A 25,349-nucleotide genomic window follows, 5' to 3' on the forward strand; every position below is an offset into this window, starting at 1 on the left:
TTTTTTGTTTAATTTAAACAAATGTAAAAATATTTTGTTGTCCTCTCCTAAACACAAGCAGCTGCTTTATTAGGAGAGTGATTGAAAATTGGTGTTTATATTGTTATAAAATTGTAACCTTGTTTATATGTTTCAATAAAAATTTAAAAAAAAAAAAAAAAAAAAAAATGTTTTGTTTGAAAGGTGTACTTGATTGTAGTTGTAATGTATTCCGTGTGTAAGGATCCATTTTGTAATTTGTTTTTTAAAGGAATGGGGTTGACTCGCGGTTTTGCTATTCTTTTTTTATATTTTGAACAACAAAAACGGCGTTCCGCAACCTTTTTTGCACAGAAATACCATAAAGTTAACATACCACCACTATTGCTGAAAAATAATTGTTTCTACAAATAATACAAGGTCCATATATATAACGTACAGAATCATTTATTGTTAATAATGGACAAATCAGGTTCACTCATCCTCAAGCTGGACACGCACGGCAGAGCCATTTGGCCCCGAACCGTTGGCTGCATACAACGCTCCAAATTAGCTGGCCACACACGACCGAGCCGAGACCCGAACCAGGTTTGATCATGTCCAGTGATGCCATGCCGCAAAAATAAATATCGGTAGGTCATCAAATATTTATAAGGGTTAGTCATGGGTTAGTATAAAATAAAATAGGTTATTTTTTTCACAAATATAGTTTATTTAAAAATAATACAGTTAAATATGATAGTATTCTTTACAAATATTTAACAAAGGTTTATTTAAAATTGAATATTAAGGCCATGCACTACGTCGTGTAATATTTTAAATTGAGCCGCTATCAATAATAACCCTTACGTAGATGGCGATAAGGTTTAAATTCCCGCTTAACACCATCCGCCTGTTTTGATTTATGAAAGAAAAAAACATGGGCAAAAAGTGCCTTTTATTTTATTTTGTGGATGTTCAGGCATAAATATTTAATTTTTTTCGATCATTTTATAAATAACTTAATTTTCCACACTATACAATAAAATCATAACCGAAAATGGGTTCGTAAGTAGGAGATTTTGAACTTTAAAGCAGTTTTCATAGGCCTTATACATTATTTTTTTCTGGGCTCATAAAAAGACTTATCTAAAAAATACTCGATTATTTCAAAGGCCAAGATGTGTTCTACTCGCAGTATTTAATTAAATCATCTGAAAACACATGATTTTGCATTACTATGTATGGCATCGCCTCAACAATAATATTGGTACCTACCTACGTATGAAATAATTTTTTTAACAATATTTAACAAAGGTTTAGTTAAAATTAAGTAGTAAGAAATAATATAGATACATAAAATAAGTAATATATTTTTCTATAACATCCAGAACAAAATCACGTCTGCTTGAAGGGGCCATAAGACGGAGGAATCTTTCTTCCGCGAGCCATACTATCCAGCACGATGTCTGAATTCATATTGAGCGGATTTTGGCTCGATGATTGCACACACACGACTGAATCAGTGAGCCATTGGATCTGGGATTGCCACATATGGCCGAGCCGAGCCACTGCTTTTTGGATCGGCTCGGTGGATTTAGGAATATAAGGCGGAGGCTGCCGAGCCACGCCAAGCGACCTTCGGGGGCCCGCGGGGCTGTTTGGATCGTTGGCTCCGCCATATGACAAAATATTAAAAATCCGTATAGTAAGTACATAATATAAGTAAGTAATGACACTTCATTCCCATCTAATGTATAAGTTTCTTATCAAATTTGCCTGCAAAGAAAGCATAATATGCCATCCAGGGGCGAATGGTTTTCTTGAGTTAGTTAAAAAAGAGAATTCTAAAGCAATAATAAAATATAACAAATGAAAAAAGTTCTTTGTTTAAAATCACTTTATTATCTTTGAGTATTACACGTCGACCGATTGATCCCAACCTTCATTAGGACAATAAACTAAATTACAGCAAATTGCAGTACAGAGGAAGATTATAAGGTAAACAAAAGAGAAAGAGAAAATATAAGAAATCAGAGACTGGCTGTAGAGGGGTAGGTTACTACCCTACCTCTGGATAGGGGAAAAGTGGGGGTTACATAGGAAGAAAGGGAAGAACTTTAAAATCGTTTTAGAGCTTAATAAAAATACAGGAGTCATAATAATAATTAAATAGGAATACGTCTTAATAATTAAGAAGCATTAGAAATTTCAAATTTTAAAATTATTTTAACATTTTATTAGTTAGAATTAACAGTCTGAACTTTTTTCATTTGTTTAATGTCAAACCACAAAGTGTTTACTTTCTTCGATAATTCATTACTATAAATCCACAATATATTATGTTGGTAAGTCAGACACCTAGGCCGAAATTATATACAACAATTATTTAAAAAAATATTTCTTAATTTATTTATTTTTTATTATCAGTAAAAAATCACAATTTTCGTTGCAGATTACTTTCAATGAATAACATCAATAATAATTTATTATTCAACTTCTTCAATAATTTATCCCTACTCCCTTTTTTATCGCTTATGCCTTGTTCACATTGGGAGTAAAATAAATTCCCGGTGTTTTATTCCAGACAATGAGAATTGCCGTGACAACAATGAGGTTGTCTCCTATAACAAAATTTCATGTGAATTAGAGAATGCTGAAAACCGAGTTATCACTAATTCATTGTATCGAAGATATTATAAGCCGTCGAAACGTTGATATTTGCGGCCGGCTGAAAAGCGTGTGACATCCATAGAGCTATATACAGGGTTTTCCAATAAGAGGTGTTATTTTGATATTCAATCGTAAAAGATCAATGGTTTCGTTGCTTGTGTGACACGTAGCGCCGTCTTGTTGAAAGTAAACGTTGTCCAGATCAATACCATCCAATTCCGGCCATTAAAAATCATTAATCATCTCTCGATAGCGCAATCCATTCACCGTAACTTTTGCTCCATCCTCATTTTCGAAAAATTAAAGTTCGATAACTCCGCCGGACCATAAACCGCAACCAAACAGTCACACGTTGAGGATAGAGAGGCTTTTCAAAAATAACTCTTAGGTTTTCCGAGCCCCAGATGCGACAATTTTGCTTGTTGACGAAGCCACCGAGGTGGAAATGGGTCTCATCACTCAAGATGATTTGCATTTGATTTACTCAAGTGAATTTTAATAATTTCAATGCGTTGTTGAAGCGTGTATCGTTCCATTTTTATTAATGGCGTAGTTTCTACTTGTCAAATGTCAAAAAATGACAGCTTCAAAAGTAACATCTATTGAAATAGCGGGCTATTCAAAATAACACCTCTTATTGGAAAACCCTGTATTAGAAGGCACTACCCCGTGCAAATATCTTGTCAAAACGTTGGGAGCGTTGGAGGTAAAAAATTTCAACCTATTTTTTTCGCTTCATGTCTAATCTAAATAATATAGATCAGTGGCAAACACGAGACATAAATTACATACGTTTTAACAATGTTCACTTCGAAAGCTCATAATTTCCTAATTTTTTGAATTTCGAAAAACTAATTTCTCGTTATTAACTCTTTAAATAATAGAATATATTTTCATAAAAAAAAATACGAGACAACCTCATTCAACCATCGGTCCTTACAAGTCTTACGTTTATGACGGATTAACAAAACCAATCAACAAATAAAACACAAACATTTAGAATGTTTGTTGATCTAAAAAGTGGTTCGCGGTACTCCAAAGGAAACCCCACTGAACCACTGAAGACCACTGAACATCTATATATAGAAGTGTCATCGATAGTGATTTGAAGAAAAACTCAAACACAAGACCTTTCTATTTCTAGACCCCAAATAGGTCAATGAAATTTATTATATCTTCAATTAATTATATTCAATTTGTAAATGAATGACCGATTTCACTAGAAGAAATAAGGAAAATTATCTTACATAGGTCACACAGAAGCGCCCATGTTCCCTCAATATTCAGGGACAATATTTTTAATTCTTAGATACGCCTATAATACACTTCTATCGAATAATCTCTTCGGCGTTAGTTCTGTCGCTGAAAGCTCTGTTGTAACCTCCAATTCTGTTATACACGGTGTTCATAAACTAATAGTACAAGCGGGAAACTGGTGAATCTACATCACTTTCGGAGTCGATTTGTAGTAAACCTTTTTGGATTTGAGTTTTTATTTTCGAGTAAATATAATAATATGTTTTAGTTGAAATTTGAAAAAAATTGGTCGCTAGGGTTTTTTTGTTACATTCCCTACACAGGAGGCCCTGAAGAAAATAATTTCCCTCAGGGCCTATGTCATCTTTGTTGATGCTGTATGGAGAGTCTTTTTAAGGAAAGGAAGGAGAGGAAATTCTGGGAAAGAAAAAGGTGTATGAGGGGTGGGTAGGATTCTAGAGGTCAGTGTGTCCAGGAGTGACGGGCGTATGAATCCAGCCCTCCCGCTGCGGTGCAAGACGATGTGTCGAGAGAGACCAGCTGCAAAGGTCGAATGGTCTCCTCAAACCAGCTTCTCCCGATCCGACCCGCCACGCAACTGGTGGGCAGGCGCATCCACCGCTAAGATGTTAAAACACCTCGCCCGATGAATTCGGACAGTACTGCTAAGATACTAAGCGTAGCAAGCCACTTGGGTTGACCTATGGCAGAGGTGTTGGTTATCCAATAAATGGTTCCCGGGGCGGCGGTACCCATACCCGCCTTCCAAATTGAATTCAATGATTGATGATGATTTTAAAATGCGTCGCAGCGACTCGGTACAAAAGGTTTCACCCCTTTCAAGTTGCAGAAAAAAAGGAGTAAAAAAATCGGAATGCTCAGATTGAAAAAATATATATTTTGTGTTTTCTATCTATGTGATGTAGATTCCCCAGTTTCCCGCTTGTACTTCAGTTTCCGGACACCGTGTATAATACAAAACTTACATGAGGAAGAATGTGAGCTTACAAGTGAGCTATCAGCGATATGCTTTTCATCTTTTATTATTAACTATTACATAAATTTAATAAGTATTACGTCCTCAGTCTTCAATGATTTTTTTTCTAGTTGGTTTCCTTTTGCTTTTCGCCCTTCAACCAGCTTCCCTCTTCAATACGCTAACCGAATAAAACGGAACGGAGACAAAGAAAGATAAAACAGAACATATAATATATAATAGGTTTTCTTCAATATTCTGTCTGGTCACTGTTCTGTTTTATCCCGGAAGCCTTCGTCCGATTCACCCCGTCAATTCCCCACTAACTTCGTCCTGAAAGTCATCCAGGGATGGCGGGGGTTTGTTGGGGGGCTCGGCCCCCAGGCGCCCTATGACCGCCGCGGCAGTCCTGCAGGCGAATCGGGCGGCCGTGGAGGGGCTGCGCCCCTTCAGGAAGGCGTGGAGGAAGCCCCCAACGAACGCGTCACCGGCACCTGAGGGAATAAATTATATCATATTTACAGAACAGTGACAAAACAGAACAATTTTAACAAGTTACATAAAATCATGAAGGGTGATGAAAAAAAAAACCTAACCTAACTTAGTTTATTTTATTGAATTTTTCATCACTTTTCATGACTATACATTATCTTAATTATTATGAGACATAATAAATATTCGAATAATTTCGTCAATTTGAAAAATTCCTACTACCATCACAGTAAGCGGAAAATGTTGCTTGCGTCGTGATCAAAGATATTAGAAGAACGAGATATGCTATGTTGGCCGCCGGACCGTAGCCGGAGTACTACCTAATTAGGGTACTTTGAACGGTATCGGGACGTGTACGCACAGAAATCTGTTCTATGTATTAGTGCGGATACCTTAGCGCAAGCGAAGGTGTGCAGTAGTATTGGTGAACAAAACCGGCGACACTCGGCAAAACAATTCCACTCAGTACGAACTGCGCATAGCACATCTCGTTCTTCTAATATCTTTGGTCGTGATGAAAGACTTAGCCAGCCAAGGAATTGAAGACGCTGCGCCTGGGTGGGATCCAGACGCGATACCAACTCAGCCCAGTGGCCAGTACCGGTTTTTTTAACTATGATGTTACTTGCAATAATAACACAGGAAGGAGTAAGTACCCTACTGAAATGTGCCTACTGGTGACCGGATAACTCATCAAAATGACAATTCAACACACCTATAAAAAGTGTTATAAAGTCATTAAAAGTGATGAAACAAAAAGTAGGTTAAATAGTTACATATGTAACCCATAATTTTTTCATAACTTTATAACACTTTTTATGGGTGTGTAAATAGTTACATATGTAACCCATTCAACCTAGTTTTTGTTTCATCACTTTTCATAACTTTATAACACTTTTTATAGGTGTGCTGAATTGTCATTTTGATGAGTTATCATGGAACCGTGCCTACTACACTGCAGCGCTGGATTGCATTTTGCATATCGCATTTCTCTTTCTAACCTAACCCACCAGCGTTAAATTTCTTTATTTATTCCCTTTTGGCCGATCCCACATACGCTCTCTCTGTTGGGTTAGGTTAGGTTTTCGATTGTATTTTGTGTCCACATAACAAGTCATGTACCCGTAGAACACAAGGCGATGTCTTTCTGATCGAACAGCGTACGTAACGTGAGAAGGCAATCGTCACTTTCGCCGGATTTCATAACGCAGTGAACATTAAAATCGACTGTTTGGCATAATGCGGTACCAAAAAACCCCCAACAGATTTGTTTGGCAATACGCGGTACACGCCATCCAACAGTGGCGCAGTAAGTACCGAGTTAACATATCGAGCAGGCTCATTGCAATCTCACTCTATTGCTATTGCTACATTTCATCGTTGCGACCATAGATATTCAAATTGATAGACCAGCCAATCGGGAAAAGGGGAACAAACCAAGTTGCGAGGAGCGCGGGAGGTCAAGGATTTGTCAGTAAATTAATCTGACAATAGGGACTCTGACAGGAAACTCGCATTGTAATATCACCATAGACATATGAATATTAGTAGACCTGCCCTAAGTGATTAAAAGCGTATTATCCCCACTCCCCATACCGGTTCCATTGGAGCCGGCTGTGCTCGCGTATGGCCTCAAGTGAAATTTGAAAACGTGACGTCATCATTCTTGTGCGAACTATGGTCGAGGCATCATCGGTTCATTTTACGAAATAACACGGCAAAATGTTGACTTGTACTATGAAAACTTATAAAAATAGATGTGAAAAAGAGAATAAACCCAATTGTCGTATTACATTCCATATATAAGCATTATTTTACTTTATTTTAAGCATATTCACATCGTATAATATGAATCAGTTGTTACTATCACATCGAGAAACGTCTGGACGCGAAACACAAAGCTGGTTGGTTGCTGGGAAGTAAATTATGAACATTTATAAAAGTGTCTTAACTAAATACTTAAACGAAATATTCGACTCTGAAAATATTACCGAATTTTTTTGCCGAATTTGAACTTCGCAAATTTGTTCATAACGTGGCGAGTAATTTGCGCTCCCATGTAAAAATGTCTATTCATTCAAAAGCAGATTTTACTTTTAAGAAGTAAATGGTGATATTATAATGCGAGATGCCTATTTACTGTCAGATTGATTTATTGACGAATCACAGTCAGCTTCACTCCCTTCGTTCTTCAACAGTTGATTTTACCCCTCGCCATTATCTTCTCGTCTATTAATTCCTATGTCTGTGAATATCACTCTTCGGTCGTCGAAAATAAAATGTGTTTAAGAATTACTAGTCCTTTTACAATGGCGCGCAAATTGCTGGCTACGTAAAAAACTTAATTACAAATCTCAAATCGGGTACACAGAAGTTCCGGCTTGGTTCCAGAATTGAATATTTTGTTGCATTATTTTGTTAGACACTTTTACAAATGTGTTATAATTTACCCACCACACTCATTTTTAGCGTCGCTACGCCAGGCAGTTCGTTTAAAAACGAACATTCAGATCCTACGTAGATAGTCCCTCAATACTGCGTTGCAAACCTTTGCCTTACTTTAGCGAACTATGCTTTTATGCGCATGATCTGGATATTTCAATGTGCGCTCTTCGGCGGTCAATGTAGGACTGATTTCGTAGTTTATTCAAAGCATTATCGAATCCTACTGGTGCCGAAAATATGGCCACGTGGTTTACGAAATGTCGAAAAGATACCCAGATTTTATGTTAGTCAAGTCCATCAATTTGGATGCCTATTGTTGCAACATTATTGGCGCGGGAAAGGAGCATTTCTTGATTGGTTAATGAGAAATTCTAAACCAAATAAATCTATGTTTTTAGAGAACCTCCAGTGACATAATAATGCCAGAAAATTTTAAGCCCTTTTCAGAATCATAAATAACTTATTGTACTCGAAAAATTTTCCAATTTGAAATGTTAGGGTCGGTCCTGAGGTAAATGCCTCAAGGGCGCCGTAGGGTAATGGTGTAAGGTATTATCAGCGCCTTGCAAGGCAGCGCCCGGAGCAGAATGACCAATTCCTTCTACACATGGCCGGCCCTCTGTGTTGCCATGCAGTTTTGCTTCAGATGACGTCGCATAGTTGTCTATTTCTTTCGTTAGAGCCAAGCCGGAGCGTATCTGATAGTATTATTGTCCCAGCGTCTGGACGATGTAGGCCCTCTGATTGGTCAAATTCATATTATGTGATTCGGATAAATTCTGCATTGGGGATCTGCAGGCAAAAAATACCAATCTGCCCCTCAATTTTAAGCAACCGTAAGGTTCATTTCGGTTTGCAGGCGACTGGATACAAAAAAATAAGACATTAAAAATTAAGACACGATTTCATACTGAAAAAGAATCGCCACATTTAATACGATATTTCTTCAAAATATCGTTTCTCCTCATATAATTTTTGGATAATATCGAAGAAAATATGTTTTAGAAAGTTTATAATCCATTGGATTAATTAAATTAGAGTGAAAATTATCCACAATTACGTGATTACGTTTGACGTTTGCCGAAAAAAGCACGCGTTCATTCAATATGGCCGGCAATAGCTGGCCGATACAGAGCGCACCTCTGGCGGTGTAAAAACTAACCAAATAATTGGCGCGAATATTTAAATATGCAAAATTACTCGACCATTAAGCGTTTCATAAGAAGATTTCTTCTGGAAGTTTATTTAAACTTTGCAATGGCATTTTTCATTATTATTTATAATTTTTTTTGCTTGTTAATTATATCTGATTTTATATTGACATGTTTTATAATTTCTAAAATTTAAAAATTATTTATTTGCGATGCTTTAATCCTGATTGTTTATTTATATCTTAAGAAATAGGGTAAAAATACCGTTTGAAGAGAATATGTTTAATTTTTTTATTTAGTATTTCAACTTTCAATTTATTAGAATAACCGTTATTAAATGTTATTTGTCTTATGAATATATTGTTTTATGGTTTTATGCAATTTTTTTGTTCAGGTCTTAAAATACTTCACACAGGATATAAAGCATCACAAATAAATAATTTCGAAATTTTAGAAATAAGAGAACATGTTTATAAAAGTAGATATAATTAACAAGATTTTTTTTTATAAACTCTCTTTTAAATATTTTCCCGCTTAACTGGTCTTTCATATTGTAATTCCTAATTCTTATAAACCCAGCCTACTCTTACCCCTCCCCCCTCCTTCCACTTCTTTTTTCCAATTGTAATCTATATTTAATTTTTGACTTCGGTGTATACTTCGTTCATGAAACATGTATTGTTTGTATATAATAAAGTGATGTTAAAAAAGTTATTTGTTTTTTAATAAAATAAAGTTTAATAGGATAAGATTATTTTATCTATTTCCATTGTATATCAATGCATACGTACATAATAAAATGTAAACATTATATTTATTTATTAATTGGACAATTTGCATAGCGCCGCTTTTGTGAGATATCACCTCAGGGGCGCTATATTGTAATAATCTACCTTTATATATAGATTTTTACTCTCCTGATGAAGGTGTATATATATTCTAACTTTAAACTTTATTAGATACAGTAACAGTTTTAGATAAAGAATTACCACCAGTTGGAGTAAAATTTACACCTTTTAATTAAACCGACTGTTAATCTCATTGCACAATTACCCTCCTTTTATCCATAAACACGGGTACAATTAATCAATATGTAATAATCTATTATTTCAGTCAACTTTGTTATAACTATCTTTAATTGTTGTGACAAACTATACGATATTGATTCAACTTATAGACATTGACGGTTGTAACACATATTTAAGCACTGCAAGTCTCCTATGAGCAAATTATATTAGGTATCATAACAGTTAATATCAGTGCCGTGCCAGAAGTGCCGCCCGCAGGGCCTAGCAGCAAAAACCCGCGGAGCGGGTTTTTAACTGCTAGTTAAATATTAATCTGTTTTTATTATTCGAATATTTTGAAAATTAATCCAAAACATTCAAACACGTTCGTAAAATATGTTAGTGTTATAATATTAGCTGAGCATCATGATTAGGTACGGTTGATTAGTTAAAAATTTCAAAGGTCAACCAAATTGTCAGGAATGGTTTGAATACTAACCTGTGGTATCAACAATGTCTTCTGCATTAAGGAAAGGGACGGCCACAATATCCATATTGCATTTAGTCTTCCCCCAGATGAGCATCACGTGGTCAGAATCCTTGGTCACAACCAGCAACTTCCCGAACCTCTTCAACCCTCTCCTATAAATGATAGTCTCCTCAGTTGGAGCATCCTCTATAAACTTGACCCTTGCGAGCTCAAACAGCTTCATGGCGCATTCCTCCGCAGTTTCCACTCCATATCTTAACCTGCCAAGAGCTTCATACTCTCTGGAATTAGCGAATACAATATCTGCGTTTTCTGCCATGTATCCAATATCATCTGTGTGATTCTCGCACATGTACACAGCACTCAAGTTAAAAGCCAGAAGTTTGTCTAGTTCGTTTTGGAGTCGCTCCACCAGGTGTTGACAGATTGGTAGTCGGTTGGTGATAAAGAATCCTTCTATATAGACGATGCTGGCTTCGGTGTAGAGGGTTTGAAGCTCGGCTGATGACTGAACAAAATTCAGGGAGAAGTGAGAAGAGGCTCCGATGTTGGCCACGAGGGAGCGTTTGGTCCCTTGCACCAAGCAGACACAACGACCAGTCTTGTGCAATTTTATTTCCTGCAAACTGCACCCCCAATGGTGCACGGAACAAATGGTCAGTCGTGTTGGTTAACGAAGGGTCAGGAAATTACTTCAATTTAAAACTAAAGCTTTTAAGAACACAGGTCATCCAAAAAAGGCACAGGCTCCGAACCTTTCAAGTGATATGTGACCCAGAAAACAAAATAAAAAACATGTTTGATTGGATGAAGAAACGTATTGAAAACGATTTTTTTATAAATTATTAATTATACATCAAATAGATTAAAAATAACAATTTATTTGTTTGTTAACCGTTTAGATTTAGCATGCCCCCAAGTGACACAAATTTTGAACCTGTGACAAAGGGAACTATTAATTGTCAAAAAATCTTAGGGAATCGTATTTGCAGGAAACTACTAATAACAAGATTTATTGTATCTGAATTATTTAAATAACAGGTACTATTAAAATAAAATAAGGATGGATTTTTTCACAACTTAAAATTCAAGTTCTGTTATTATGTTATCATGTTCTTGTTGTTTCTCGGTGAGTACTTGGATAGTAACAGAACTTGAAAGGACATTCACAGAACTTGAATTTTAACTTTGAAATTTGATGAATTGTTCAAATTCTGTGAAGGAACCCGTCCTAAGTAACTACAAAATTACGTATTAAGAAAACGCACATTAAATTTATTTATTCAAAATTGTATGAACAGCCAATTACGCCAGTTGACAATGATATTACATTTAAAATAGTTAAACTCATAACATAAAATCACACGCAGGTGAAGATGGTGTACTCAAAATTATTTGCTTTACACGAATGTGAGACATTTGAGACACGGAGTAACCCACAGACATAGGAATTAATAGACGAGAAGATAATGGCGAGGGGTAAAATCAACTGTTGAAGAACGAAGGGGGTTAAGCTGACTGTGATTCGTCAATAAATCAATCTGACAGTAAATAGGCATCTCGCATTATAATATCACCATTTAGTTCTTAAAAGTAAAATCTGCTTTTGAATGAATAGACATTTTTACATGGGAGCGCAAATTACTCGCCACGTTATGAACAAATTTGCGAAGTCCAAATTCGGCAAAGTAAATTTCTTCTGTTTGCAGAGTCGTAGTTAGTTTCAGAGTATTTAGTTAAGACACTTTTACAAATGTTTCATAATTTACTTACCCCAGTAAACAACGATGAGCACACTTGAGAATCGCTACATTGTGATGTGATAGTATATGTTTCTAAAACTGATCCATATAATACGGTGTGAATAAGCTTAAAATAAAGTAAAATAATGCTTACATATGGAATGTAATACGACAATTGGGTTTATTCTCTTTTTCACATCTATTTTTACAAGTTTTCATATCACAAGTCAACATTTTGCCGTGTTATTTCGTAAAATGAACCGATGATGCCTCGACCGTAGTTCGCACAAGAATGATGACGTCACGTTTTCAAATTTCACTTGAGGCCATACGCGAGCCCAGCCGGCTCCAATGGAACCGGTATGGGGAGTGGGGATAATACGCTTTTAATCACTTAGGGCAGGTCTACTAATATTCATATGTCTATGGAGTAACCCAAACACGATAACAGTATTCTCATTAAACTAATAACCTTCTAATAACTAAACCAGTCCCAGAGAGAGCTCGTACGGACGTCATCGGCGTTCGTTATCTTCCTTCTCACACATATTGTTTGAAAACGAAACGTACAGAAGATTTTAGTACGAAGAAGTCACGTACGATCTCTCGCTGGGACTATACTATTCAATGTATTATTTTACTATGTTCTTAAAGATGTGTTAATATTTTAAATAATAAATAAATATTTGGAATACACAAAAAAAAGTAAAAATATGGGTACCTATTACCGGTAACCAGACAACTCACAAGTGACAAATCAACACACGTTTGAAAAGTGATATAAAGTCATTAAAAGTGATGAAAAATAATTAAATGGGTTACGTTAGGTTAGGTTTAGGTATAAGCTAGTTTTATAACTTCTAAAAAATTTTAATGACTTTATGTCACTTTTCAAAAGTGTGTTGTTTTGTGTGGATTTATCACTATCCTGAGTTGTCATGGAACCGTAAAAAATATTTTCGATAAATTTCTGCGGCTTTGAAAATACGATAGGTTTTAAAAATACTGAAACTTTAGAAATACTTTCTGAATCGAAAAAAATATAAATTATTATTATTAAAAATAAACGCCAACCAATTGGCTTATCGACTCTCGTAAAGTTGAAAGTGTTCCGTCAGTGAGCAGTGAGCAGTGAGCAGTGGGAAGTGAGCAGTGAGCAGTGAGCAGTGAGCAGTGAGCAGTGAGCAGTGAGCACTGAGCACTGAGCAGTGAGCAGTGAGCAGTGAGCATTGAGCAGTGAGCAGTGAGCAGTGAGCAGTGAGCAGTGAGCAGTGAGCAATGAGGAGTGAGCAGTGAGCAGTGAGCAGTGATTTGGAGAATGACTATCGCCACTAAAGCGACCGCAATCATCATTATTTGATAGCTTCAGCTTTTCCAACCACCGCCAACACACAGTGGACTTTTGCCTGACGAAGATTCATCATTTCAATTCCTATACAAAATTGGAAGCTTGGAGAAAAACGAACTCATCTGTGGTTGAGAAAATTTTCTGAAAACTTGCTTCGTGAAATATTAAACAAATAATATTTAGGAAGAAAGGCTTTTATCGTTGTTTAAAAATTTACAGAAAGAAAGTTGTGGATTTTGTCATGACCTGGCTAAAATTCAAATGCTTAGACCATTACACTAAGCAGGACGTGTCATTCGGATGTAATAGTATGTACCGTGTATCTACCTATTGCGCAAAACGGCAAAAAGGATCCAAAGTTTTACGAGAAAGAATTACGTGCAGAGCTTTTTCCGTTGTTAACGTCCCTTCAAACTAACGACCAAATTATTGGATGTTGCAGTGGCTAAGTTTGACTGTGCTGATTGATAGAGAAACAATAGCGCGTGTTGATTTTACGTCTAACGGATTGTTAAAAAAAACATGTTTGTCCAACAGATGGCACTGTTTAAAAAATCATGTTTTTACCTGTCACAGGTGACATCTATATAATATATGTGAAGAACTTTCGGAGATTTTAAATTTTGAACTAACGAACATTTACATTTTTATTTATATATTATATTATATATTATAGAAGATAATACCATAGGTATAAATAAAAATCCAAATTTAAAAAATATGTATTATACATACATTACAAAATTAAAATAATTTATATACCTCTCCATGTTATTTCAAATATCAGAATGGTAAAAACGACAGTATTTCGTACACTGATATTTTGAAAATATTTCACTTTCAGCCATTTCGGTTTACCGTAGCGTCTAATATCTATATGGTAAAAACGATACATATTAATTATTAGTTAACATGTTAGCATAGTTAGACGACAGAATTAGGTAAACGTTAATTTTATGGAATTTAGCAAAAATATAAATTTAAAAAAAAAAACTTGAAACAAAAATGTATATCTTCTTTACATATAAAATTCACCCTGCGTATGTTTGCGCTCGCAAAACTCGAAAAGTAGTAGATCGATATCGTTGAAAATTTTATAGTTTGTTCTTATTAGTGTCAGGAGTGTATATAGAGTGGTTTCAATTATAGAAGAAGTCAAGGACGCCCGAGGAATACTTAAAGCAAAATATCTCTACACCGGAATGAGGTTCGGAGTTGAATTATAGTCGATGTAAAGTAGTTTATTAATAGTAACATTGTGGTATACAGTAGTGAATGGTGGAAGAAGTTGGACATAAGCAATAGCAAAGCATTGAGGGGTCTACTAGTTATTATTATATTTATGTTGGGGTGACAGATCTAGATTTCCAATTTTCGTGATTTATTTTTTTAGATCTTTTAATGCGTAGAAGTTTTACAAAAAATGGTCACGATCGTTCAAGTTAAATTGTCTATGTTTTGCCTTTTGCCGAACAATTATCTTGCCCGTCAATAGTCTTGCCAAACAAGGTGTAAATCGTCAATATTGCCGAGTCACGTCAAGATTGCCGTAATGTACAAGACACATTCACAGCACAAAAAATAATCACCAATAACTCCTCCAAACTTGGATAAACTTGGAAGCAAAATTGTGAATCAATCAATATTATTCGCATTCAAAATGATGATAGTTTTGGTAGAAGGTAGATAGCGAACAGAGGAGCACATATTTATAAAACAGAGCGTAAAGGAGATAATTTGGACCGGCAATATTGTCGTAATATCGGTAGCCGCAGAGCCGGTCCTGTGAGGGCGCAATTGCAGGGGCAGCACGGAGCGCCGACTTGTCAAGGTGCCAAGCAACTAAGTGCTGATAATAACCTAACAATTCACACAGTGCCCTTGAGAGATTACCTTGTCTTGCCGTTTCTAAGTTCCAGAAGTCAACCATCTTCCGGCCTAATGACTCACCTCAGGTGTTAGTGTCAACGATGTTAGAATGGTGCGTTTGTTATTGTATTATGTTATAACTTATTATTATCTATGTTTTGGAGAGAAAATAAGTAAATTTGACAAGTTCCAGAAGTCAACCGTGTTCCGCCCCGACGACGTTCGCAGGTCGGCTTAGTTTAGAATGGATGGAACAGCAGAGGCAGATGGCAGGTGACGTCTCGCTCCGCCGGGCGCGGCTCCGGGGTCAAATAAATCCCACCAGGCCCTGAACACTGGGCCATTATTACAAACCAACAAACTCATCAACTATCTAAATAAACTAACTAACTATATGTCGCACAATTAGAGTTGACCCGAGCAACACATACTTAGGATTGTTTGTATTGATGGATATTATGTATACATTTTCGAAGGCAAGTCTATGAGAAGCAACATGTTACCTAGCATACGCATACTTATTGTAATTAACGAAAAAGGGGCAACAAGTGTAGGGGGGATAAATAATATCGAACGTCAAGTTTTTTTAAAGATTTAATTTTCTGTTATTACTTATATATAAATGATTATTTATAAGCGAAAGGGTCAATTCTATATGGTATGCTAAATTTTGTAAAAATGTACGTCAAAGCTTTTCAAAGATTGCATTTCAAAATAAGAAAATTTTCGTATACTATCGGACAGCGACGTGTAGTATCGAATGATTCAGTTCTACTGTTTCAATCTAGAATTTCTTCGTTTCATGTTGAAACAGTCTCTAATGATCAAAATAAATAGGTTTCTAGATCTTTATCAAGACACCATGTTTTATTTTAAACATCAAAACGAGTACAATAAAAAAAAAAATAATTGAAGAATTTTGTAGTAAACAAAAAATAATAAAAAATGTTGAATCTGTTTTTGATTTTTAATCTTTTCATATATTATTAATTATTTATTGAAAAAATAATATATATACAAAAAGCTCGCGCTTTCTTTTTGAATCTCGGCATATACAGGGTGTCCGGAAACTCGTAGTACAAGCGGGAAACTGGTGAATCTACATCACATTTGGAGTCGATTTTGTAGTATATTTTTTTTTTTATTTGAGCTTTCGTTATCGAGTAAATCGAGTTTGAAGTTGATTTTTTTTTTTTTTTTTTAATCAAATTCTTATAAATTATTACTGAAGATCAAAGTACCCAACTAATTAAAACTATTTGAAAGTAAAAAAAATGAAGAAACTCGGATTTGAAGCATTATTTTGAAATCACCCTTCATTTAACCCGGTGTAATCATAAAATATTTCTGCTCTGCAGGGTTAAAACATCTGTTATTCAACCCTAAACACCATAAAAAACTTTAACCCTAAAATAGCCGAAAAATATTTTTTTTTGGTTTTTTTTTTTGAAAATGCTCAAATCAAAAAACTTTATGTTTTTTTTGGGTTCCCCATGTGGTGTAGATTCTCCAGTTTCCCGCTTGTACTACGAGTTTCCGGACACCGTGTATATCTACTTATCGCAAAATTTAGAAAAAATATTTAATACACACTTACACAATATGTAAAAATAATGTTCTGGACGCCCGATAATCTATCTATCTATATAATTAAAAATATAAATGTTCGTTTGTTAAAATCTTAAATCTCCAAAAGCTCTTCACTGATTGCTTTGAAATTTTGAGCCAACGTTGCATTCGAATATGCGTGTGTTTTTATATACCTATATTATATAGATGTCACCTGTGACAGGTTAAAACATGTTTTTTTGATAAAAAGCGTCATCTGTTGGAGGTAAACGTAAAACGCGCTATTTTAGCCTCTATTTGCACAGATAGACTGTGCCACAGCATCGCGTGGCGGGGTACAGCTAGTAATATATATGTTTTTTTTTCAAATTAAATCAGTAAATATACTATACAATGTTTTCATATGTTGTTAATATACATAATATTATATAAATATATAAACACTTTATCAAATGTTTAATAATTTAAATAAAACAAAATAAAAATCATGTGGCCGATAATACCCGAAACAGCCATGTCCGATAGTAAACAACCAATATATATTTCTATAAAAATTTGAGTCACAATAATTTTATTAAAATGTGAATACTGCACAAGAGTCCCAACTGCTCTCAACCGTCTGGAGCCAGTTGTACTATTGCATCCTTAATTGGGGTATGTTGTGAGGCTGAAGGTAGTGGGGAGGGGAAGGAGATGGGAAGATGAAGGTTGGGGATTACCTTGCTATTCAGATCTTCACTAAGCACGGCCGAAGCGATTACAAGCAACGTTTCAAATCAGAATGGTGGTCTTACACCAGGGCGATACTGATAGTATCTTCCACTCAGGAAAGTTGAAGTGAAATCTCGAAGACAAAAACCGAAATCTGCACACAAAAAATATAGACGAGAGCCAAAATAAAAATGCACGCCCTAAATTTGTACAGCGATATTATGAACTTGCATTGTTTGTTCTACATAAACTCCAATAAGAGATATAAGGCTTGTCCGCTGCCATAGGTTGTCCGATACTACCGGTATTTCGAATATATTCTAAGAGTTTATACCTGGTTTTTACAGTGTTTTCTTTATATCAAACTGTTCAAAAAGACAGTTTTTAAATTGCACTGTAATTTTCTTTTCTGAAGTTGAATAACAAGTTATAAACATCATGTATGCAAGTAATGCATCCGTGTGAGTACTGTGTTCGACTCGACACCCGCTTCGTTACCTTACCATTCTTCACCTAACCACTTTAAAACATCATCTTTTGTAATTCTGAGCACGACCCGACCCACTCGGTCGTCCTCTGAAGTCTTCCTCGGGCGTCACTGATTTCTTTACCATTCGCTACCGCATCATATTATATTCCCCAGGTGCTCCTTTCTCCGCTCTACATATAAAAACCATCTAAGGGTCTATTTTATTAATCTTATTAATTACGCTTACATTAACTTTGCATATCTTCCGGGAGTTCACATATAAAATACAGTAACGAGTCAAAAATAACGAGCTCTATTCGTTAATAATTATTTTCCGTAAAGCTTACAAAAGGTAGGTACTTGTACAGTAAATAAACAACTTAAGGCGATGCAATACGTAGTAATGCAAAATCATGTGTTTTTGGTTTGAAAATTTTGTCGCCTAGAAATGTTTCAGATGCTTTAATTAAATACTGCGAGTAGAATACATCTTGGCCTTTGAAATAATCCAGTATTTTTTAGGTAAATCTTTTTATGAGCACAGAAAAAAATAATGTATAAGGTCTATGAAAACTGCTTTAAAGTTCAAAATTTCCTACTTACGAACCCATTTAGGGGAATGGTTTTATTGTATAATGTGGCAAATTACGTTATTTATAAAATGATCGAAAAACATTTAATATTTGTGCCTGAACATCCACAAAATAAAATAAAAGGCACTTTTTGGCCATGTTTTTTTCTTGCATAAATCAAAACAGATGGACGGTGTTAAGCGGGAATTTAAGCCTTATCGCCATCTACGTAAGGTGTGTTATTGATAGCGGCAGGATTCAAAATATTACACGACGTAGTGCATCGCCTTAAACTGGTGATATGTAACATTCGTAATCGGGGCCGTAACAATAACATTCCTTATGTAGATGGCGAAAAGGTTTAAATTCCAATACCCGCCTGTTTTGGACCAATGAAAGAAAAGTGTTTTATGTTACGTTCAGGCACAAATGTTTCAATGTTTTACGATAATTTTCTTACGAACTTAATTTCACACATTATATAATAAAACCATAACCGAAAACAGGTTCGTAAGTAGGATATTTTAAACTTTAAAGCAGTTTTTATAGGCCTGATACTATATTTTTTCCGGGCTTCCAAAAAATACTTCAAAGGCCAAGATGTGTGCTACTCGCAGTATTTAATTAAAACATCTAAAATATTTCTAATCGATAAATTTTCAAACAAAAACACATGATTTTTTATTACTTCATATTGCATCGCCTTATAGAACATTCCTTATAATCTACGCGTTCACAGATGGCACTAATTTTACTGTTTTAGGAAAATAAACTTTTAGCAAGTTATGCGTTAAAATAGATGAATTGTTTATTTGCGCATGTACATGTTGCAAAGTCATTAAATAAAAAGATTGTTTGTTTTTTTTTATTTGATTTCTCTGAAATTTTGCGACGTTTTGATTAAAAGTGTTTGTGATAAGATAACCTTTCTTAATTTTTTCGTGTTTGAAATGAAAATATTGCACTTTTTAAATATTAAAGTCCATATATTTCAAATACAAAAATGTAAAAGATAATTTTATCTAGTTTCTAAAACGTATTTATTTTCACAACATCTTCAAAATTAAGAAATATATAGAACATTTAAAATACTTCGGAAGAATTCCGAAATTCAATGAGAAATTATAACTATTTCAAGTTTATACAAACTATTTGTATTTATATATTATTGAAACTGACAATAATATTAAGGTGTTCATATACACGGTCGCTTATCAATTGAATCGAATTTCCACCGTGTTTTTTTATTGTTAAGACTGTTAATGTTTATAATAAGTACCTACCTTAGCGAGGTGTAAAAATATTAAGTCCAAATATACATATATATATTTAAATAATTCCTTTAATTGCAGTGTAATAGTAGTAAATAGTCATTACACTTAATTTAATAAATCAATTACTAAAGCTGAATTAAGCTGAACAGAACGCCATTCAAACTTTAAATGTAGTACTTTTGAATGCCAAGAGTTGATCTTGTTAGAAATCAAGATTAAATCATGGAATATTTACTTTTAGGTATAAAGGCTATTCGAATTAGAATTGTTTGTGTATCGATGAATGGCAAATCCCAAATAGACTAAATGCCTATGACTCATGATGTTGGTATGGAGATCTCTCTAATGAATCAATTACCTGCCCCCGGCTATTTACTGTGTATGACACACACTGCTCAACTGTTTCTTAGTCTTGTGTAACTCAGAGAGTTGTGTTTTTATTGCAAACAAGTATTTGCTTGCATACTGTTTGCATTCCAACTCTAGCGGATGTTACAATCCTACATTTGGAATGAATTGATTATATACCAACTTTATGTTATGAAAAGGAATCTATTTTATCCAACCGTCATGTTGGATGGATCTGTATGGAGCAAAGATTAAAATGTATGGATCCTTCATCTTATTATATTCCTTTTCTTCTGTATAACACTGAGAATAATGTGGTGTATTATATAAACATATGTTGGATGAATTTGTACGGAGGAAAGATAAAAATGTATGGATCCAACATCCCTCAGCCTTTTCTTCTGCATAGCGCACTGATTGTGTTGAATGAAATAATAGGGTTGAAAATATTGAAAAGTGATATATTTTGTTGGGCAACATTTTTATTTAAAGGTCGAAAATACAAAAAATATACAAAAAGAAAACAATATCATTGTGTATTTCAAATGCGCTGAAAACAGCCATTATCGGATCAACAAGTAATCGCGCAATCTTTCATTTTCATATAGGAACTTTAATATCATTTCAACATGCTGAGGTATTGTGTGTGTTCAGTCTCTACTAATAGCATAGTCGCGAGGTGGGAGGGTCATGTGGTCGTGGTCATGGTCATGGTTCATTGGACAACAGCAAATAAGAGGAACGACAATCAAACAAGGTTTATGCATCCAACAGTCTAGTTTATTGTACACTTTATCTCTCCCCATGTCTGGCTTCTGGCCCTTCCAACTGTTTATAAAATATGTTACAGGCAAGGCACTCACATTGTTACATTGTTCTCCCGTTGGACTCCCTTCCCCTGCCGGCTACCGGCTACCCCATCGCATCTCTATCCTCCAACCAACACAACTATTTACTAGTCATCTTACTATTAACCGTTTACTGTTTGCTGACAAATTACAATATTCTCCAAGCTTTAAATAATCCAATGTTGTGAGGAGCTTCCAAACTTTAAATTGCGGAACAAAAATCACCGTTACAAACAAAAACATTTAGGTTTTTTTTATAAATAATAATTTACAAACATAAATTTATAATTTTATGTCATTTCAATGCATAGAAATATAAATATATATAATTTTTTTTATATTCACAACGATAACATTTATTTCACAGAATGAAGTGCATTAAAATAATTCATTTTCAACACATAGATCACTAAAGATAATCTTAAACCAAGACAACTGTACAACATCTTTAACACAAATGCTTCACTTGGAAAATGTACAACTTCAATAACATAACACCAACAAAATAATACGCAGATATGGAGAAACTACAGCTACAGAAATACCGATTCAGTAAATACCCCACACAACATTGCACAATGAAAACTTGGGTAAATTAATAATTATAGTATAGCTGTCAACTCGCCACTTGTGGCTGGAGGGAAATGAAGCTAGTTCCACACTTCTGAGATGGATAACGGGGTACAAGTTTCACAATTACAATTATTTCATTAAACTTGGAAATGTATTTTGTTTGGGAAATGTGAGCCAAGGTTCAGTGCAAACAGCAACACTGCCTCGGTCAGTTAAAAGTGCCTAAAGTACTCGACGATATAAATAAATAAACGATATAGTTAAATATCTAATAAATACCTAATACGATAATATTTACACAATAACTTTATATTGTTAAACTATTCTGGCCCTACCTATTATACAAGGACGGCAGCCAAGCTGCCTTATGCCCACATAGCATTTGATACCACTAATAATTATATACTTCATCTTTATACAAACAATACTCATTGTGTCAACCAAGGTGTACATTTTATATATATATATTATTCTAGCAATATAAGGACAGTAAGTCGATCTACTGTCTAATGAATGGAGGATATTAGATTAGTAGGTATAGCGTATAGTATGGTAAACGGTAATTTCATAAAACTGGCAAACGTTTATTTACAGCAAGCAAGACAAGAGGTATCTTGCAACCAATTTCATTAAATAATTTAATGGACTTACACTCATCTAGGAATATGAAGAATAATTGATTAAAATTGTAGAATTCATTTGAAAGGAGCCCTGAACAAGGTGGCTGGTAGAATCTAAATGCAAACTACCACAGCGGCTAGAAGCTGATGAGTGTAATACTTGTTACATTCAAATCTTATATCAATATTAGGAGTGAAATTGAATTAGCCATTTTAAAGCTTGCCGTTATAACGCATAAAAGATAATTTTAAATGTAATATATTTGGTATGACTACTTAAAGCTTTCACACAATATTTCCATAGTCCGGCATACTTGGAGCATACAGTTAATATTAACCATATATTATTGTATCGAAACTAATACAAAAACTAAGTGTTAACATTAATTTCTCACTCCCAATACGGGGACTGCCATGGGAATAGCGAGCAGATCCAACAGTTTATTAGAAAAGGGCTTCATCTGGGATTAATCATATTATTATATCCAACACGAGAATACTGTTATCGGAAAACACATGAGTCTTCTTGCAAGTTGACCAACTTCTACACCTCCGTGTCCCCAACCTCTCACGTCTCACATAATCCGTTAAAACATTGTCAACTGGTAAAATGGGGATCCATAGTGTCTGTACGTTTCATAGTTTGTTTGTTTGTTTATCACACGCTCACTGGAATATTTACCAAGGGGTCACTTGGGCCGCCCGGAGCATAGGAGCCACGGGGGCGCGGGGTCCCACAGCGCCCGCAAGCGCCACCCGGCCCCCGCACCAGGCAAGCACGCGCGTGCTGTTCAGCGCCGAGCCCGCCGCTGTCCAGTCGCCCGCGCCCCTGCAACAGACATACAGAGGTCTACAACACCCCGCACTAGCACTAGGTGGGGGCCCGCAGCGCCTCCTCGCACGGCGGCCGCTTGCCCCGCGAGCGAGAGCGCAGCCAGGCCGCTAGACATAGCAGCAGCACGAGCAGAATGGCCACACTTGCCCCGCCCGCGATGGACGCCGTCTCCAGCATGAGACGGCCGCGCGACAGCAGGTACGACCCGTCCAGGTCCTTGTACTCGCAGCGCTGACCCACGAAGCCGTCCTTGCACTCGCAGTTGTACAGCGGGTTGTCCTGTATGATGATGGTGAAGCACTTGGCATCGTTGAGGCAGTAGAACTCTGAGTAGGGTTGCGGGCACTTGTAGGTGGGGAAGGTGACGTTGGTCCGGGGCGGCGGGGGCGCAGCGGGGGCGGGGGCCGCGGGCCTGGCAGGCCGCTTGGAGATGGAGCTCGAGCAGGCCCCAGCGGGCCCCACCAACACGGCCAGGGCCGCCAGCCCCGCCACTATGGGCACCACTAGCGATCGCATGACAAGGCGAGCCTCCAACTCGAAACTCTGCCGCTGAGAAAGGGACGACCGCCCGATTTTGACATCGATGACGGTCGACAGAAATCCGTGTCGCGGTTGATCCGATCACTTTCCGAATGGAAAACTATCATCTCGAAATCTCAAGAGACAAGACGGTCGTAACGCTTCAGAATGCATCGTTTATCTCGATCGTTCCGACTTTCGATCGCTCGTTCAGAACGACTGCGTACAGTACATGTTCGCGTAGGTTTGGTAATAATCCCACTCGACAGACAGTACGCGTATTTATATTTCTGACTGTTGGAAGTTCATAAAAGTTCACCACAAACACTTTTTAACTAGTTTCCCGAGAACAAAGTCACGACGAGACACTTTCCCGACAGAATTACACAAAATGGTGCTGAAGTACACAGAATGTTGTCTATGAACTCGGTGGCAGAAGGGCGTTTTACTACATCCGCCATCTGCCGACGGAGACGGAGAATGAATGGCAATGGCACGAGAGTGTAGCAGTGGAGTAGGTAGGTTAGGTACTGGGTAGGTAGGTAGGTAGGTATGGTAACGGTGTAGCTGCTGCCGCCTGCCGCCGCGGCCGTCGCTGCTAGCTCTTGCTAGTAGCTACCCGAGTAGGTACTAGTACTGTAGTGGTGCACACACACACACACGAGCGAGCCCGCCCCCCGCGCACACCACTCAGCACGCACACACACGCGCGCGCGCGCAAAGCACATTCTTATAAACACTCAATTTGGGTAATTCGTAAAATAAAACCTCATCTCCTGTAAAGATTCCTGGAACATTCGCACAATTGGTAAATATAATATATAGAGGCGCGCTTCATCCAATAAGCACAAGTTGTTTTAAAAAAACACTAAACTAGGTTAAGATATATTTTTTTTAATTAAATCGAAACTAAGACCCTCATAAACTTCCTTTACAGAATGTGTTCTTAGTTTGGGTTTAAATAATAATTATAAAATAATCTTGCTTCACCGTGGACTGAAATAATTGTTCCTCATTGAGATTAAACTGATACGAAGTGTTTCTTATAATAATTTGTGCATGTAATGAGACGCGCAGTTATATATTATTTACCTACGTTTTACTAATGAAGGTCTAAGTCAATTTATAATAAATTAAGGGGCTGATTTTCCAATAAATTGATGAACAAAATAGAAGGACAATGTATTAGTAGGTATTTAAACACTGACAAATCTTACCTTGGGAGAATATCTTGTAAAATTGCGTCTATAACCTCAGAATCGAGCTCCCTTTGATCGTCATCTAAAAGCCCATATTTTGTCAATATACTGGAATTTTTTAAGGTAATAGAAATGTCCATTAACGGATTACCGAATGCCAATACAAGGAGAGGCATTTTCAGCTGAAAGCAATTTGAGTTACGATTTTTAACAGTTCAATTTAAAAAATACTAATATCAAGGGAAGTGTCTTAAATTACCATCTACCAGTTAATTCATTGTTACCTTTCTGAAGATTTTGGAAAAACCAACAATTTCATTTAAAATCCACGAGAAAGAACGTAAAATTAATTACATTTAAAAATATAAATAATGAGCTCAATGACATTCAAACGTCAGTAATTT

The 25,349-nt window shown here is 36.0% G+C and overlaps 2 protein-coding genes across 3 annotated transcripts; both read right to left on the reverse strand.

Moving 5' to 3' along the window:
• Positions 1 to 1,221: 1,221 nt before the first annotated feature.
• Adk3 (Adenosine kinase 3) lies at positions 1,222 to 25,349 on the reverse strand. Of its 2 annotated transcripts, XM_089638873.1 has the most exons (5): positions 25,230 to 25,349; positions 24,964 to 25,127; positions 23,075 to 23,221; positions 10,459 to 11,075; positions 1,222 to 5,358 (listed from the first exon to the last, which is right to left on the reverse strand). In XM_089638873.1, the coding sequence occupies exons 2-5, from the start codon at positions 25,119 to 25,121 to the stop codon at positions 5,168 to 5,170; spliced, it is 1,113 nt and encodes a 370-aa protein (XP_089494999.1). In that variant the 5' UTR covers positions 25,122 to 25,127; positions 25,230 to 25,349; the 3' UTR covers positions 1,222 to 5,167. The 2 variants fall into 2 exon arrangements, with proteins under 2 accessions (XP_089494999.1, XP_089495000.1); XM_089638874.1 differs by lacking the exon at positions 23,075 to 23,221.
• LOC149418611 (protein spitz-like) lies at positions 23,210 to 24,237 on the reverse strand. Its single transcript, XM_089638875.1, has one exon. It carries the CDS (start codon positions 23,741 to 23,743, stop codon positions 23,264 to 23,266), a length of 480 nt encoding a protein of 159 aa, XP_089495001.1. The 5' UTR covers positions 23,744 to 24,237; the 3' UTR covers positions 23,210 to 23,263.

The sequence above is a fragment of the Hesperophylax consimilis genome, chromosome 13 (assembly GCF_061612785.1).
Source record: "Hesperophylax consimilis isolate HC1 chromosome 13, BYU_Hcon_1.0, whole genome shotgun sequence".
In the NCBI taxonomy this organism is placed as follows: domain Eukaryota; kingdom Metazoa; phylum Arthropoda; class Insecta; order Trichoptera; family Limnephilidae; genus Hesperophylax; species Hesperophylax consimilis.